This window comes from Coregonus lavaretus (assembly GCF_964263955.1).
Source record: "Coregonus lavaretus genome assembly, chromosome: 26".
Lineage (NCBI taxonomy): Eukaryota > Metazoa > Chordata > Actinopteri > Salmoniformes > Salmonidae > Coregonus > Coregonus lavaretus.
Genome location: NC_140013.1, coordinates 35,934,250 through 35,952,236, shown reverse-complemented (window position 1 = coordinate 35,952,236; position 17,987 = coordinate 35,934,250). Strand labels below are relative to the sequence as shown.

The 17,987-nt window shown below is 40.7% G+C and overlaps 1 protein-coding gene and 1 pseudogene across 2 annotated transcripts; one reads left to right on the top strand and one right to left on the bottom strand.

The window, feature by feature from the left end:
- Nucleotides 1-4,464: 4,464 nt before the first annotated feature.
- Nucleotides 4,465-5,418, bottom strand: LOC311102012 (olfactory receptor 1M1-like; the record flags this gene model as incomplete). Its single annotated transcript, XM_084143231.1, has 1 exon — nucleotides 4,465-5,418. One exon carries the CDS (start codon nucleotides 5,416-5,418, stop codon nucleotides 4,465-4,467), a length of 954 nt encoding a protein of 317 aa, XP_083999357.1.
- Nucleotides 5,419-16,557: 11,139 nt separating this feature from the next.
- Nucleotides 16,558-17,497, top strand: LOC311102011 (olfactory receptor 4D11-like; annotated as a pseudogene). The gene has a single exon. The product of its transcript is annotated as an olfactory receptor 4D11-like (transcript).
- Nucleotides 17,498-17,987: the final 490 nt, after the last annotated feature.

Sequence of the window (17,987 nt, the reverse complement as noted above, 5' to 3'; positions counted from 1 at the left end):
GTTCCACTACAGCCCCGTCGATGAGAATGGGGGCGTGCTCAGTCCTCTTTTTTTTCCTGTAGTCCACAATCATCTCCTTTGTCTTGGTCACGTTGAGGGAGAGGTTGTTGTCCTGGCACCACACGGCCAGATCTCTGACATCCTCCCTATAGGTTGTCTCATCGTTGTCGGTGATCAGGCCTACCACTGTTGTGTCGTCGGCAAACTTAATGATGGTGTTGGAGTCGTGCCTGGCCATGCAGTCATGGGTGAACAGAGAGTACAGGAGGGGACTGAGCACGCACCCCTGAGGGGCCCCCGTGTTGAGGATCAGTGTGGCAGATGTGTTGTTACCTACCCTTACCACCTGGGGGCGGCCCGTCAGGAAGTCCAGGATCCAGTTGCAGAGGGAGGTGTTTAGTCCCAGGATCCTTAGCTTAGTGATGAGCTTAGAGGGCACTATGGTGTTGAATGCTGAGCTGTAGTCAATGAATAGCATTCTCACGTAGGTGTTCCTCTTGTCCAGGTGGGAAAGGGCAGTGTGGAGTGCGATAGAGATTGCATCATCTGTGGATCTGTTGGGGCGGTATGCAAATTGGAGTGGGTCTAGGGTTTCTGGGATTATGCTGTTGATGTGAGCCATGACCAGTCTTTCAAAGCACTTCATGGCTACAGACGTCAGTGCTACGGGTCGGTAGTCATTTAGGCAGGTTATCTTAGAGTTCTTGGGCACGGGGACTATGGTGGTCTGCTTGAAACATGTTGGTATTACAGACTCAGTCAGGGATATGTTGAAAATGTCAGTGAAGACACTTGCCAGTTGGTCAGCACATGCTCGGAGTACACGTCCTGGTAATCCGTCTGGCCCTGCGGCCTTGTGAATGTTGACCTGCTTAAAAGTCTTACTCACATCGGCTACGGAGAGCGTGATCACATAGTCATCCGGAACAGCTGGTGCTCTCATGCATGCTTCAGTGTTGCTTGCCTCGAAGCGAGCATAGAAGTGGTTTAGCTCGTCTGGTAGGCTTGTGTCACTGGGCAGCTCGCGGCTGTGCTTCCCTTTGTAGTCTGTAATAGTTTTCAAGTCCTGCCACATCCGACGAGCGTCAGAGCCAGTGTAGTATGATTCAATCTTAGACCTGTATTGACTCTTTGCCTGTTTGATGGTTCGTCGGAGGTCATAGCGGGATTTCTTATAAGCGTCCGGGTTAGAGTCCCGTTCCTTGAAAGCGGCAGCTCTACCCTTTAGCTCAGTGCGGATATTTCCTGTAATCCATGGCTTCTGGTTGGGGTATGTACGTACGGTCACTGTGGGGACGACATCATCGATGCACTTATTGATGAAGCCAGTGACTGATGTGGTGTACTCCTCAATGCTGTCTGAAGAATCCCGGAACATGTTCCAGTCTGTGCTAGCAAAACAGTCCTGTAGCTTAGCATCTGCGTCATCTGACCACTTTTTTATTAACCGAATTACTGGTGCTTCCTGCTTCAGTTTTTGCTTATAAGCAGGAATCAGGAGGATAGAGTTATGGTCAGATTTGCCAAATGGAGGGCGAGGGAGAGCTTTGTATGCGTCTCTGTGTGTGGAGTAAAGGTGGTCTAGAGTTTTTTTCCCTCTGGTTGCACATTTAACATGCTGGTAGAAATTAGGTAGAACGGATTTAAGTTTCCCTGCATTAAAGTCCCCGGCCACTAGGAGCGCTGCATCTGGATGAGCGTTTTCCTGTTGATTAATGGCCTTGTACAACTCATTCAGTGCAATCTTAATGCAGTGTAGTTCCTTGTGAGCCGTCGCTGTGTCGGTGTGGCGATGAAGGAGTCAGGCGCAGGAGGGTAAATCACAGAATAACAGGTTTATTCCGTTGACACAGCGGTACGCAGCAACGCGTCAAACCCTCGAGTGCGGAAATATACAGCGTACTGGAAATAACAAGGCACACGGGTGAATATCCCGGCGATACAAAATACACCGAGCTAAACTAACCTCCACAATAAGCAATCACACACAAAGACAAGGGGGCAGAGGGAACACTTATACAGGTACTGATGAGGGGAATTGAAAACCATGTGTGTGTAATAAACAAGACAAAACAAATGGAATGATGAGATGAGTAGCGGCAGTGGCTAGAGGATCGGTGAAGACGAACACCGAAGCCTGCCCGAACAAGGAGAGGAGGCAGCTTCGGAGGAAGTCGTGACAGTCGGCTCGGAGGGAAATATACACGGCAGTGACAATAACCAAATAACATTTTCTCGGGAGGTAATGCTGTCGGCATTTGATGGTGAAGTATTCCAGATTGGAAGAACAAAATGAATTGAGTTCCTGTACGTTACCACAATCACAACATGAGTTGTTAATCATGAGACATACCCCTCCATCTCTGTTTTTCCCAGAGAGTTCTTTCTTCCTGTCCGTGCGAAGAACGGAGACCACCGCTGGCTGTATGGACGGGGACAATATATCCGGAGAGAGCCATGATTTCGGAAAACAGAGCATGTTACAGTCCCTTATGTCTCTCTGAAAGGAGATCCTCTACCATATTACCCAAACCAGTCCTTTCTTTGAAGGTCCATGAGGGAGTGAACAAGTGCACACTTTGGGAAGGATTTAGTGGGAGAAATGGAATTGGCCTCATGTTGCTTGCATGTTTGCTTGCAAGGCCGGAATTCAATCACAGTGTGCATACAACCTTTGTTTCAGATACAATTATGGCACTGCTGCAACAATAAAGAGTATTCTGGGAACCTTATAACAAGACACCTTATAGCTAGAATCCTTAGTAGAAACAAAATCAAAGCGGACACCCTGCCTCTGTTTTGGTAAAAAGCTGAGGGATAGGCCTGGATAAATGTAACCACTCTCAAATTCATAGCCATGGATGCCAGGAATCCATGATATAACATTTTTTGTTGTAACCATGTTTTAAGGCTAAACAGTGTTTGCTTACAATTACATTGTTTACAAATATGGAGTCAAACAAGCTTATATTTTGGGTTATGATGGGGTACGACAGTTGAACTAAGCTCATGAGGCATGTATAAGTTATATTCTTGAAGAAACAATGGGTATATATCAGGGGTATTCAAATCTTACCCTATGAGGTCCGGCGCCTGCTGGTTTTCTGTTCTACCTGATCACTAATATCCCAGGTCAAAATTAGTCCTTGATTAGAGGGGAATATTTTTTTTTAAAGCAGTGGAACTGGCTTCAAGGTCCAGCTTTGAATTTGAGGGGTATATATAATTAATTTATGAGTCCAAAAATTGATGTAGCAACTGCAGATTCTAGCTTTGAAAATTATAATGGCATTGGGTAGTGATGAATGATGTGTTCACCCACTTTCAAAGTAAAACATTTACTAAGCCATTCAATGCTAAATAACAATACATTAGATAGAAATAGATGCTAAATACATTTTTGTTTTGATGCGTTTTTTTATAAACAATACTCATTATTAAGCATCTGTACAACATCATGTATTGCATGATATCAGACAATTGCAAAACTATTTGTGTAGTAGAGTAGCTAAATCATTAAGATACAGCAGAGACACTCTCTTTCTGTGGATCAGTTGATCTTCAGAAATCTTTTCATCAAGCTCTGTTTTATATATTTTGTGTTGAAACAGTATATCAGTGGATTGATCATAGGAGGGAGCAGGCTTTACAACACGATAATAACAATACGTAAATCAGTGCTGAATCTAATGCCGATGTTACTGGACAGATAAATACAGAACCTGGGTAGAATATAGAGGGCAATGATGATCAGCTGACCACTGCAGGTAGAAAAGGTTTTGAGGCGGCCTTGGGTGCTCGCAATCTTAAGAACTGCAACAATAATGCAGTAAGCAGTCGAGGGTGTAGATCAGATCGTATTTGACAGGTAATACTGCAATAATCCAATTGTGATCCGTTACTATATATGCTTTACGCTAACACTTGACATTTTATTAAAAGTGCATTTAACAGTAGATAACATTTCATACGGTTCGAATGGGCTAAAATGTCAGATCAAAAATCAAATTTTGACTGACATTTAATTGAGTTGTCAACAAACATCAAAATAATCTAAATCAGGAATGTCAGTGTCTACTGATTTTTGATATTTCCTTACAATTTGTGTCCTATTAAGACCTAGAGTATCAGGTGAGGGGAGTTCCTAACTAACCAGTGACCTTAAGTGATCAGTCAGGTACAAGGCAGGAGTGAAAACCCGCAGACACTTTGCTCTCCATGGAATGAGTTTGACACCTGTGATCTAAATCAACCAAACCTTGACACTCTATTGATGATTCACAGTTGAAACCTGATGTGTTAAATTGAGATGAAACCGCTGATGACTTTTAGCAAATTCAATCAAAACTCAACATTGATGCAACGTGATTACATTGATGATGAAAAACATGGAAACAATGTTGACTAAACCACTTTTGCTTGGAACAAACAAGAGACAAGAAATGGCTTTGGTAACCCTAACCGTTACATATTTGGAGTAATTTCAGTTCTCTTGAAAATATTTTTCAGGCGCCCTCGGATCTCCTTGGTTTTGAGACAATACACAAATGGGTTCACAAGAGAGGGCCCCAGAGTAGAGCCAATAATTAGGCCATTTCTTTGAGAAAGCGTGAGAACCAAACCAAACCTGGTGATCAATATTAACACCACCTTGGGGATAAAGAAGCAAGCCACCACTATAATGTGAGACACACAGGTGTTAAATGTTTTCCCTCTGTCTTTCGATGAAGACATTTTCATCACTTCATAAACTATCTTCATGTATGAGAAGAATATCAGGGCTAAATTAACCAATAACATAGCAGTCGCCACAGTAGAAGCTACGGTGAAATAATATGTAGGATTAACACATGCTGCTCTTACTAAGGCTGCATATTCACAAAAGCTGTATGGGAGTTTATTTGAGCCACAGAAGGGCAGATTGTTCACCATGCCAGTCCACAAACCGGCAAATAAGCAGCCTACTGCCCAAGTGGCTATTATAAGTAAGCATACACTTGTCTTAGTTAAGATAGTCTGATATCGAAGAGGATGTGAAATTGCAATAAGGCGATCATAAGCCATCAGCGCAATAGTAAAGGGTTCCATAGTGCTTCCTAAATGAAATAGGAAGCACTGTATCATGCAGGGTGCATAGCGGACTCTTCTCTCCTCACCAAGAAGAACGTTAAGCATTGTAACACTAATACCGCTGGTGTAGACTATGTCTACCATTGCCAGCGTGCAAATAAAAAGGTACATGGGGGTGTGCAGAGGCTTGTTGAATGCTACAATACAAATGTTGGTGATGCATCCGATCAGAATGAGAAAGAGGATGAACAGAATGGCTGCTCCAACCAGCTTTGGGTGAGGCACATCATCCATTCCTGTGATGATGAATTCTGTTACCGTATATGTTGTTCTGTTGTTTGGCTCCATGTTCCTGTAAAATAATTACAAAAAAAAGAGGCAAAAGATTGTAAATTGATCTACAGTGAAATGCAGAATCTCTAATGGAGAGTGTGCCAGACATGTTTTAAATGTAGGCCAACATCACCAACTCCCAGCACATGCTTGAATATCCCAGCCATGTACCACTATCAGGACAGTATAACTCTGTGATCACTGATACGATCTGTGAAAATAATTGCACAAAAACAGTCTGCATTGTCAAACTGGTGTATTGATTGTAACATAAATTACATAATGAGAATCATATAATTTAGAAAACATACTTTTGGTTACAAGGTCAAGTTTTGTTAATGGATTGTTTAGTTCTATACTTACCAGTCCAGCCTTGTACGCCAGGCTTCTATGCTCTTTTTAAGTGTCAGACACACAGCTGATAGACAACACTCTGACCAGACTGGCATTGGATGTCTCTGAATGTATTCAATTTCTGACTTTCTTATAGTGAGCCACCTTCTCTCAGCCACTTGAGGAATCCCACGTCATGATTCTCATTAGGCAACTATATACTGACTGGTATCCAAAAACAGGTGTAAAAACTGCACACTAGAACATGCATACATGCTGATTGGCTCAAAGGCCTATAAGACACATAAAGACGGACATATTTTGAGTTTTCCTTTTTTCTGTAATTGGTTGAATTGGGCCCTGCGTCCTTTCATGAGTGAACTGTAATCATTGAGGGCCAAATCCCTAATAAGACAACCCAATCTTTCTCATAAATCTTGCGTTGATGACAATGCTGAATTACATGCACAGATCTCAGGATAGGACCTAGTTCTGTGAGGACGTTCCTTCCTCCTCCACATAATTCAGTCACAACACAAATTATCGGCACCCTTGATAAAGATGAGCAAAACATACTATAAAATAAATAATACAAATACTGAGCTATAATGTATGTAATTTTTTTTAAATTAGATTATTTTATAATAACACAATTGCTCAAAGAAAAATATTTTCTTTAATAAGTAATACAAAAAATCTAAAAAAAAGATAGGGTGTCAAAATTCGTATAAATGTGTTCTTCAATCTAATAAAACATTATTAAAAAAAGGCAACGTGCCGTTATCCCCGCAAGGGGAGGGTGCAAAAAGTATTAAAAACAGGGGTGCCAATAATTTTGACACCTATATATTTTATTTTATTTTGATTTTTTGACTTGTTAAACAACATATTTTTCTCTGAGCTATTGTATTAGTATAAAATAATATATATATATATATTTTTTTTTTTTTTTCAGCATAAAATATACAGTAGCTCAGTATTTATGTGATTTATTTTAGACAGTATTTTCTGCTCATCTTTATCAAGGGTGCCAATAATTTAGGTCGTGACTGTATTATTTTTGATGATGACTTTGGCTGCTACCTTTTAAAAATTGTATTCCCTTGAGCTCCCCTCTCTCTCAACCTTTCATTCTTTGGACAAGGTCATTTTATTCAATAGTGTAGTCACCCTTTCACAGACAGTGCAGTGCCAGGGGATCGCTAAGGGTCAATGGGAAAATATATTGTAATCCCAATGCCCAGCTTGTCTAATGATATTAGTAAACATTTATAAATTCCCTAGGAACAGCAGGCAGCAGCAGTCTGTTAAACCACCCCAGAGGGTTCCAGCATTAATAATTTGTTAAAGTAGGTGACAGCCCCAGAGACTGTTCTGAGGTGTAATGTTCTGAGGTGTAATGTTCTGAGGTGTAATGTTCTGAGGTGTAGTGTTCTGAGGTGTAATGTTCTGAGGTGTAATGTTCTGAGGTGTAGTGTTCTGAGGTGTAATGTTCTGAGGTGTAGTGTTCTGAGGTGTAGTGTTCTGAGGTGTAATGTTCTGAGGTGTAGTGTTCTGAGGTGTAATGTTCTGAGGTGTAATGTTCTGAGGTGTAATGTTCTGAGGTGTAATGTTCTGAGGTGTAGTGTTCTGAGGTGTAATGTTCTGAGGTGTAATGTTCTGAGGTGTAGTGTTCTGAGGTGTAATGTTCTGAGGTGTAATGTTCTGAGGTGTAGTGTTCTGAGGTGTAATGTTCTGAGGTGTAGTGTTCTGAGGTGTAGTGTTCTGAGGTGTAATGTTCTGAGGTGTAATGTTCTGAGGTGTAATGTTCTGAGGTGTAGTGTTCTGAGGTGTAACGTTCTGAGGTGTAATGTTCTGAGGTGTAATGTTCTGAGGTGTAATGTTCTGAGGTGTAGTGTTCTGAGGTGTAATGTTCTGAGGTGTAGTGTTCTGAGGTGTAATGTTCTGAGGTGTAATGTTCTGAGGTGTAATGTTCTGAGGTGTAGTGTTCTGAGGTGTAATGTTCTGAGGTGTAACGTTCTGGGGTGTAACGTTCTGAGGTGTAGTGTTCTGAGGTGTAATGTTCTGAGGTGTAGTGTTCTGAGGTGTAATGTTCTGAGGTGTAACGTTCTGGGGTGTAACGTTCTGAGGTGTAATGTTCTGACGTGTAGTGTTCTGAGGTGTAGTGTTCTGAGGTGTAATGTTCTGAGGTGTAATGTTCTGAGGTGTAATGTTCTGAGATGTAATGTTCTGAGGTGTGAACAGACCAAGAGAACAATGTGTGTGTGGATAAGCTATCATAATTAGCTTTCATTGCCCATTCAGAACCATAATAGTAGCAACCATACAGTGGGGAAAAAAAGTATTTAGTCAGCCACCAATTGTGCAAGTTCACCCACTTAAAAAGATGAGAGAGGCCTGTAATTTTCATCATAGGTACACGTCAACTATGACAGACAAAATGAGATTTTTTTTCTCCAGAAAATCACATTGTAGAATTGTTAATGAATTTATTTGCAAATTATGGTGGAAAATAAGTATTTGGTCAATAACAAAAGTTTCTCAATACTTTGTTATATACCCTTTGTTGGCAATGACACAGGTCAAACGTTTTCTGTAAGTCTTCACAAGGTTTTCACACACTGTTGCTGGTATTTTGGCCCATTCCTCCATGCAGATTTCCTCTAGAGCAGTGATGTTTTGGGGCTGTCGCTGGGCAACACGGACTTTCAACTCCCTCCAAAGATTTTCTATGGGGTTGAGATCTGTAGACTGGCTAGGCCACTCCAGGACCTTGAAATGCTTCTTACGAAGCCACTCCTTCGTTGCCCGGGCGGTGTGTTTGGGATCATTGTCATGCTGAAAGACCCAGCCACGTTTCATCTTCAATGCCCTTGCTGATGGAAGGAGGTTTTCACTCAAAATCTCACGATACATGGCCCCATTCATTCTTTCCTTTACACGGATCAGTCGTCCTGGTCCCTTTGCAGAAAAACAGCCCCAAAGCATGATGTTTCCACCCCCATGCTTCACAGTAGGTATGGTGTTCTTTGGATGCAACTCAGCATTCTTTGTCTCCCAACACGATGAGTTGAGTTTTTACCAAAAAGTTATATTTTGGTTTCATCTGACCATATGACATTCTCCCAATCCTCTTCTGGATCATCCAAATGCACTCTAGCAAACTTCAGACGGGCCTGGACATGTACTGGGGACATGTCTGGCACTGCAGGATTTGAGTCCCTGGCGGCGTAGTGTGTTACTGATGGTAGGCTTTGTTACTTTGGTCCCAGCTCTCTGCAGGTCATTCACTAGGTCCCCCCGTGTGGTTCTGGGATTTTTGCTCAAAAGTGGTTGAAAGTCTGTGGTGTGATTTCAATGAAGACACACACCATTAGAAATACATTTTAGCTAAACAAAAATGGACAACATGCAGAAGAAAAAATAGCTTAGTTATTATGATATGTACATTATATAAATATAATTTGTTGAGAGAAGGCCCAAGACCATTGTTTCTTGCATGCATAGTGAAATCATAACAACAAAACAGAAACACAGACACACACACATGCGCACACACACACACACACTCGCAAACACACAGACACACACACACACACACACACTCGCAAACACACAGACACACACACACACAATCCTCACTAATCACACACAAGGGAACTTAGTGTATGAAAAATACACTAATTAGACAGTAATCCTTCAAGACTTCATTTGTTGTATGTTGTTGAAAGACAGGGGTTCCCTCTGAGAATCATATACACTTCTAACAAACTTCTAAGTCTTGCAAGAACATGAAACAACATGTCAGTCACATCTACCCTTATACAAAGTAGCAACTTAGGTTTTATATACAGTATTTTTACTTGAAATTTATTTTTGTTTGGATAAATCATCAGAGGAAGTTTTAAGGGTTAAGTGACTACTTTTCAACCAGTAGGCCTATAGGTGCCTGACGATCACAAAAACACTAACCTCTTCTGAACAGTAGAGACATACCTCTCAAAGCTGTAGGTTATCCACAATGTGCTCCTTTTGTAGCTTGGTTGGTGCTTGTAATGCCAGGGTAGTGGGTTCAATTCCCAGGACCACCTATATATAAAATGTATGCATGCATGACTGTAAGTTGCTTTGGATAAAAGTGTCTGCTAAATGGCATATATTTCTTTTATTTATGTTCACATGATCAACCTAGTGTCCACGCAAAATTCATGAAATGTGACATGAGAGTACTGACTGGATTGACCTCCTGCCCCCAGAGTGACTGCATTTGGTCACCCCATTCAGTCAGATGCAGAGCCATGTATTAAAAGTTGGGCCAACTTTTCAAATTCAGAAAATGGTTCTAATTCTAGACAAAGTGGAACTGACAGCATTTTAGCAACATTAAATCGTATTAAAATCTGTTCATGTACACCCCCAGGAAGAATGACACTTTTTTTTTTTTTTTTAATTTTCTGACAAGCGAGCACTTAGATATGGCCATTTTCACGTTTTCTTAAATTCATAGAATGTTTGGGAATGACGTATAGTAAGGCAATTGTGAAAATGATATCACATTATAGAGTGGGAAAGCGGCCGTGCGTTTGGACCATTAATAGACACTGCAGTAAATAAAACCGAATAACAGCACAACTTTATATCTTTAGAATGCAGTCGCCAAAAGCCTCAAAATACACTGCAAATGTAAGTCTGCTTACATCTGGAAACTTCTCTCCCTCAGTTGCCTGTGCACATCAACAACAACAAGATCAACAACTACTGCTAGCCAGAGCGAGATAAGCTAACATCTAACCAGGGAACATTAGATAAACCCTCTCAAACTTTTTCAGCTAGTTGGCCATCAAAATAGCAATGATAAATGATGGGGAATAGTCGCCTGCTCGTCCTTCTGCAGCTTGCCTGCCAACGCATGCTTGTCCCAACCCACGTTTTGACAACTGAATGGGAACTTGCCTGCATGCCCACCCATTTGATCGATGCCAAATACATTTGATTGACAACTAAGAGATATGCCAACTGTGGATAACAGTCGTTCAAGTTCAGCATAATTAGCTAGCTAGCAAAGCGATTCACATTACTTGCGAGCTAACCAAATTACACCTGCAGCATCTCTAGCTGTAGCCAACAAAAAACGATATGAGGGGAAAAAGTTGGTCACTCACCCACTCCTTCAATGATATGACATCCTCGCAGCAACTAGCTAGCTAACGTTAGGCTCCGTGTTTTTTAGCTTGCTAAATAAACAGCTAGTTACATAAATAGATACGCTAACCCAAGGCTGTCAAACTCAATCAGTGCACGGGCCATATTGAAAAAAACGCAGGCCAGACATAGCCTATTTGTTTTTACAAAAAAACATGCAACTGTGACCCAAACTGGCCATTGTTTTATTAGAAAAGATATGGCCCTTTATAATGTCCACTTATGTACATATACTGTATATAGCATTTAAACAAAATCGATAAGTAATTTGTCCATCTTTTGCTGCTGTGCTTGTAGATGTGCATAATATGCTGCGACCCTAATCAAAAAGTTTTTAATAACTCCAAATAACAAAAACGTAGCTATACGTTGTTGTAACATTTAAACTTAAAACATGTTTTTCATTGAATGAAATAATCACTTTATGGGGTAAACCCCCTATTCATGGGGTGCATGTTTTGTCACAATATTGTTTTTAACGTTCGTTTTGGACTGAGCATTCTACTCAATGCATCGTCAATGAGCGCTGATTTCATCAAAGGTGCATTACAGTGGATTGGAAATACAATCACTTTCAAAAGGAGGCAAATAATTAGTAGGAAAACCTTTCGTCATCATTATTAATATCACCAGATTGACTTTAGATGCAGTATAAAGTTAGCTAGCTAGCTAAAATTAAGGGGAGGCCACCGGATTTTAGCTAGCTAAAGTTAGCATTGCTAGCTATTTTTGACGAATTTTGCTAGCTAATGATAAAATTGCCATTTGTCTAAAGTACATTTGATGACATGATAATGCTGGCAAAGTTGTTTCCTACTAAATAGTTGACTACTTTAGCAATGTCATCGTATTTCGAGGCACTATAGTGTAATTTAGACTAAACAGTAATTAGCCTCCGTCCAGACTGACTGTGCTTATCACCACTTTAGGGCACCACTATGGCGCTGCCGATAGAGGGCGGCTTGAGAAAGCTCATTACAATAGCATGACGCGACTGAGTGACGGAGGTGGAACCTATGAATAGTTTGTATTGATATTCCCAGCCTTAGTTACAGTCATCTGTTTTTGTTCAAAATATTGTCATTGAAACTGAAACGGTGCATCCCGAATGGGTGGTGGCAGCAAACAATATACTAGACCAGCTGTGATTTACAACCTGATTGCAATATTTTTTTGGACTACCAAGAAATGTGTTGGTGAATTATATTAATCATGCATTGAACTGCATCCATATATGCTGCCAACAATGCCTCACTGTACGTCATGGTATTTTGAGTCAAATAGAACCTATTTTTAAAACCTCTTATGAAGTTGGTTTTGAAGCATAAACTGCGAATTTGATATTGTTTTTAACTGATATTATGATTGTCTGTTTGTTTGATATCTGCAAAGTAGTTAAAACACTGTCAGTTCCACTTGAAGTTACATAGTATTATTTAAATATAAATTGTGTTGCCATATTGTTGCCATATTGGCTCTAATCCTGGTCATTTGACTGGTACGGTACATTCGCAATGGCTGCCTGGTATTGTGATTTGCCAATAATTTCCATGGTATTTTGGAATGATCTGTCAACTGAAGCTGGATTGCCAACGTAATGAAGAATGTTCATTTAAATCATGCTAACTGATGTGGCTTATGCAATGGAATGTATTTTTTGTAATGTCAATTGAGTTGACTCAACAAATCAAAGCACAAATTGAAAGGGACACTTCCTGCTTTTACTTCCTTGCATGGGTCTAGGTCGAAAATATACAGGTTAAGACTACATTGTCACGAAGCTGGGAATGTGCTGTTGCTAGCTAGCATAGCTGTTGTCCCATTGTTGCAAAGAGTTATGGGATATGTCTTAACCTTTGTCATCTTCAATCTAGGCATGGGTACAATCAAAATGTCTGTCAATCCACCCATTATGCCATCATGACTGGAGACACTTTCTATTCATTCTATTTCTATGGGTTGACCAACTCCCTTACCAAAATGGCTGACCTTTATACCGCCAGACGATGGGTCAAGTCCATTCTAGTTTTCTAATTCCTAATTATTTGGCTGAGACCCTTCTCTCTTCGACAGGGACAAGGGGATGAAGATTCCAAAGCTGTGTTTTTCCCGCAATTGCATTTTGAAATGTAATTTCTCTCGAATGCTTGGGGGGAGAGGAGAGTGGCTCGCTCATCACAGCAGCAGGCCCCATCGAGGGCACAGGCACAGGGGCTGGACATACATGTTCATTACAGGAATCATGAGGATAATGCACTTTACTGTTTGACCGTATCATGGTTTTAGCTGCCCCAAAAATAGGAAGTTTTGAGTGAGGTGACCAATGTAGAATGTGCTCTTTCTAAATTTATAGGCACCCTTTCCGTTTTTTACGGTCCATGATCTTGGCTGTCTAATTGATGACAGAGTCGGAGCAGGTCTCTTTGCTGATGCCGCGTTTTACTATAAATATGAGTGTGCGTGAGCTCATTTCAGCCTATCAGAAAAATGGGCCGGCCCAGTATAATCCTTTTATGATAGGGGATTTTGAGCGGTTCTGGTCTGGTTCCGACTGACATTTTTGGTGTACAAAGTGCTCTGTGAATGTCACAGGGTCCAGTGTCTTATTGTGCCAGAAAGCCCCATCTGTCTGCTTCCCGCTACCACTCTGTCAGTGGAGCTGACTTGAAGTGTCAGGTTCCACACCCCACATTTGCATAGGGAGCGACGTGTCACATTTTCTGGCCTATCCAAACAAATAATCAATTTGTTCTACCTCTGATCAATGGAGCCCAGTCGGGGGGATGGCATATGAAAGGGGAGTGTCAAGCGATTTCAGCGATCATGGTCTCATCTCGCTGTGATATTCTCAGCCGGATTTAGTCAGAAAATAATTAGGTAGAATTGAAACACGACCACTTTCTCTTCGTCACTTTGTGCGTAAAGATGAGGTTGTAACGAGTATGAAGTCATTCGAATGGTGTCTCTGAGTTGCTCAGAGTAGGCTTGGCAGAAAATGATCTGTCGTCAGTTACAGTGGGGAAAAAAGTATTTAGTCAGCCACCAATTGTGCAAGTTCTCCCACTTAAAAAGATGAGAGAGGCCTGTAATTTTCATCATAGGTACACGTCAACAATGACAGACAAATTGAGTAAAAAAAATCCAGAAAATAACATTGTAAGATTTTTAATGAATTTATTTGCAAATTATGGTGGAAAATTTGGTCACCTACAAACAAGCAAGATTTATGGCTCTCACAGACCTGTAACTTCTTCTTTAACAGGCTCCTCTGTCCTCCACTCGTTACCTGTATTAATGGCACCTGTTTGAACTTGTTATCAGTAAAAAAGACACCTGTCCACAACCTCAAACAGTCACACTCCAAACTCCACTATGGCCAAGACCAAAGAGCTGTCGAAGGACACCAGAAACAAAATTGTAGACCTGCACCAGGCTGGGAAGACTGAATCTGCAACAGGTGAGCAGCTTGGTTTGAAGAAATCAACTGTGGGAGCAATTATTAGGAAATGGAAGACATACAAGACCACTGATAATCTCCCTCGATCTGGGGCTCCACGCAAGATCTCACCCCGTGGGGTCAAAATGATCACAAGAACGGTGAGCAAAAATCCCAGAACCACACGGGGGGACCTAGTGAATGACCTGCAGAGAGCTGGGACCAAAGTAACAAAGCCTACCATCAGTAACACACTACGCCGCCAGGGACTCAAATCCTGCAGTGCAAGATGTGTCCCCCTGCTTAAGCCAGTACATGTCCAGGCCCGTCTGAAGTTTGCTAGAGTGCATTTGGATGTTCCAGAAGAGGATTGGGAGAATGTCATATGGTCAGATGAAACCAAAATATAACTTTTTGGTAAAAACTCAACTCGTCGTGTTTGGAGGACAAAGAATGCTGAGTTGCATCCAAAGAACACCATACCTACTGTGAAACATGGGGGTGGAAACATCATGCTTTGGGGCTGTTTTTCTGCAAAGGGACCAGGACGACTGATCCGTGTAAAGGAAAGAATGAATGGGGCCATGTATCGTGAGATTTTGAGTGAAAACCTCCTTCCATCAGCAAGGGCATTGAAGATGAAACGTGGCTGGGTCTTTCAGCATGACAATGATCCCAAACACACCGCCCGGGCAACGAAGGAGTGGCTTCGTAAGAAGCATTTCAAGGTCCTGGAGTGGCCTAGCCAGTCTCCAGATCTCAACCCCATAGAAAATCTTTGGAGGGAGTTGAAAGTCCGTGTTGCCCAGCGACAGCCCCAAAACATCACTGCTCTAGAGGAGATCTGCATGGAGGAATGGGCCAAAATACCAGCAACAGTGTGTGAAAACCTTGTGAAGACTTACAGAAAACGTTTGACCTGTGTCATTGCCAACAAAGGGTATATAACAAAGTATTGAGAAACTTTTGTTATTGACCAAATACTTATTTTCCACCATAATTTGCAAATAAATTCATTAAAAATCCTACAATGTGATTTTCTGGATTTTTTTCTCCTCATTTTGTCTGTCATAGTTGAAGTATACCTATGATGAAAATTCGAGGCCTCTCTCATCTTTTTAAGTGGGAGAACTTGCACAATTGGTGGCTGACTAAATACTTTTTTCCCCCACTGTATATGGAATGAGGCCAAGTTTGTACTGTCACTAAATATGATAATATTTATTTTACAGTCACAAGAAAGGTTCAATCTTAAAGTAAGTTGTTTATAATTTTATTCTTACTATATTTAGAAACTTGGCAACCACCCCTTAACTAGACCAGAACTGTGACTTGGAGAAAAAGAAAATCTCTGCTTCAATGGCCCAACTCTCTAAATGCATGGCTCTGGTCAAATGTAACATGTGTAAAAGATTTAGTGACATCATATTCCAATCATTCAGAATAGTTTGATTTAGCAACCACTGAATGCCTAGTATTTTCCTTCTTCATTAGGGACAATATCCATCCATTTTCCTGCTTTGGACGTTAGGGAAATGATTATTATGTAGATGTATTATAATCTCAGTTTGAGATCAAGGATATGGTTGGTTGTTGGGTCTCTACCCAGAAGGTTCTCAGGTGAACCAACCATGTATAAATATCCCATGCCATCATAGAGAGGATAGCCATAGGATCTCCAGATAAGCTCATCCAAAGGAATTATGTAGGTGTCTTAGAGGTCCAGATATATAACTGTATCATCTCACTATGTGCCTATACATGCAGTATCCAAATAGCGTCAGGATTGTTGATATGAAAACATTCAATGAGTAGTATATTAGAACAGGATGATGGTACTTTATGTACATAATTACAAATCATGATTCTGTTTGAAGAGATTAACAGGATTCAATATAATCAATCTTAGTATTATTGTTTGTTTGGTGTACATTGTTTTCTCATTGTTTTGACTATATTTAATTAATGACCACTTTTTCTGATTTGAAAATGAAGAAACATAAGAGAATGAGAATTGAGAATGTGCTTAGTTTTTTGTGCTTAAATGTTGTAAGATTTATTTATAACAGTTATTCGGTAATGCAGCACTCTTAATCACGTAAGAAGTGCCTGTTCAGAAGTCCCATTGAATGACACCTGTTTATTCCCTTGTAGCTGTTTGGACGTTCGAGGGACAGTGGAATATGTCCTTGGGAAATGTCTCTGGCAAAATAATACAACAATTTGTCATAGGTGGTTTTGACACAATTGACAAATCTCTGACAGTAGGGATTGTAATTCTGTGTATCTATGTCCTAGTCATGCTTGCTAATGTGGCAAATATATGTTTTATCCTTCATGATAAGCGTTTGCACAAGCCATTGTACCTTCTGATTTGAAACCTTGCTTTAGTTGATATGCTGTACAGCTCCAGTGTCAGTCCAACTATGATTGGTGTGCTGGTAGCTGGTGCTAAACCATAGCTTATGTGCCCTGCTTCATTCAGAAGTTTGTTTTCCACCTGGGGGGCGTAAAGGAGATGTTTGCTATCTCTGTCATGGCTTTTAATCGTTTGATTGCTATCCATAGTCCACTGAGGTATCAAAGTATCCTCACCAATGTTCGTACTCTGGTTCTGACGGGTGCTCTGTGGGTGGTTGCCTGTGCTTTTGTGGCTGTTATGCCTGTCACCACTGATTCCTCTCCCTTACTGCCACTCAACCCTCAAATACACCTTCTGTGATTATGCTGCTTTAGTGAGAGCCACTTGTGTCAATCCTAGCTACTATTTCAATATGATAACCATCGTCACCTTTCTCCTGTTTGGCACGTTCTGTTTTGTTTGCCTGTCCTACGTATGGATCATATTTGCTATGGTTAAAATGTCCTCCAAGAACGACAAGAGGAAGATGTAGTACTTGCTTTAGTCACTTGATAGTGATAGTGTGCAATTACGTTCCTTTATTTGTACGTATAGTCTTGACCAGGTTAGGTGTGGTACTGACCTTGGAAGAGCGTCATGGCTTGATGATCCAAGATATTCTCGGGCCCTCTCTTGTAAATCCCTTTGTATACTGTTTTAGAACCAAAGAGATCAAAAACTAAATGTTGAAGATGTTTAACAAAGTTGAACCCACTGAATAAAAAAAAAGAAGGTTTTAATTAAGTCATCTCTTTGTTGTGTAGCCTATTGTATGAGTCAATGTGTAAAACCATTTCTGTTACCGTGCTCTGCAGAAGCATGCTAGCCTATGTTTTAGTTTCACGTTCATTATGTTCTCTATTGGCAATGGTAGACGTGAGGTATAAATCAATACAAATCAGGTGTCAATCCCCTGTTAATATATTAAAATGTAAGAAATATATAGATATTATATATAGATGGGATGTGTTAGAGAAACAATACACAGTGTATTGAGTATGGTTTAACCCGTAGGAGACGCATCCCTACAAATCTGGGCACTAGAAACCTATGGACACTGTGCTCTAAGAACAATAGGAACACAACCAAAAGGAGACCAGTCACTTACAACCCAAAGCCACTATTTCACCCACATTATCAGTAGTGGGAGAATAATACTGCATATTAACTCCACATGAAAACTAGGAGCATGTATCCTCTTGACCGGTACAG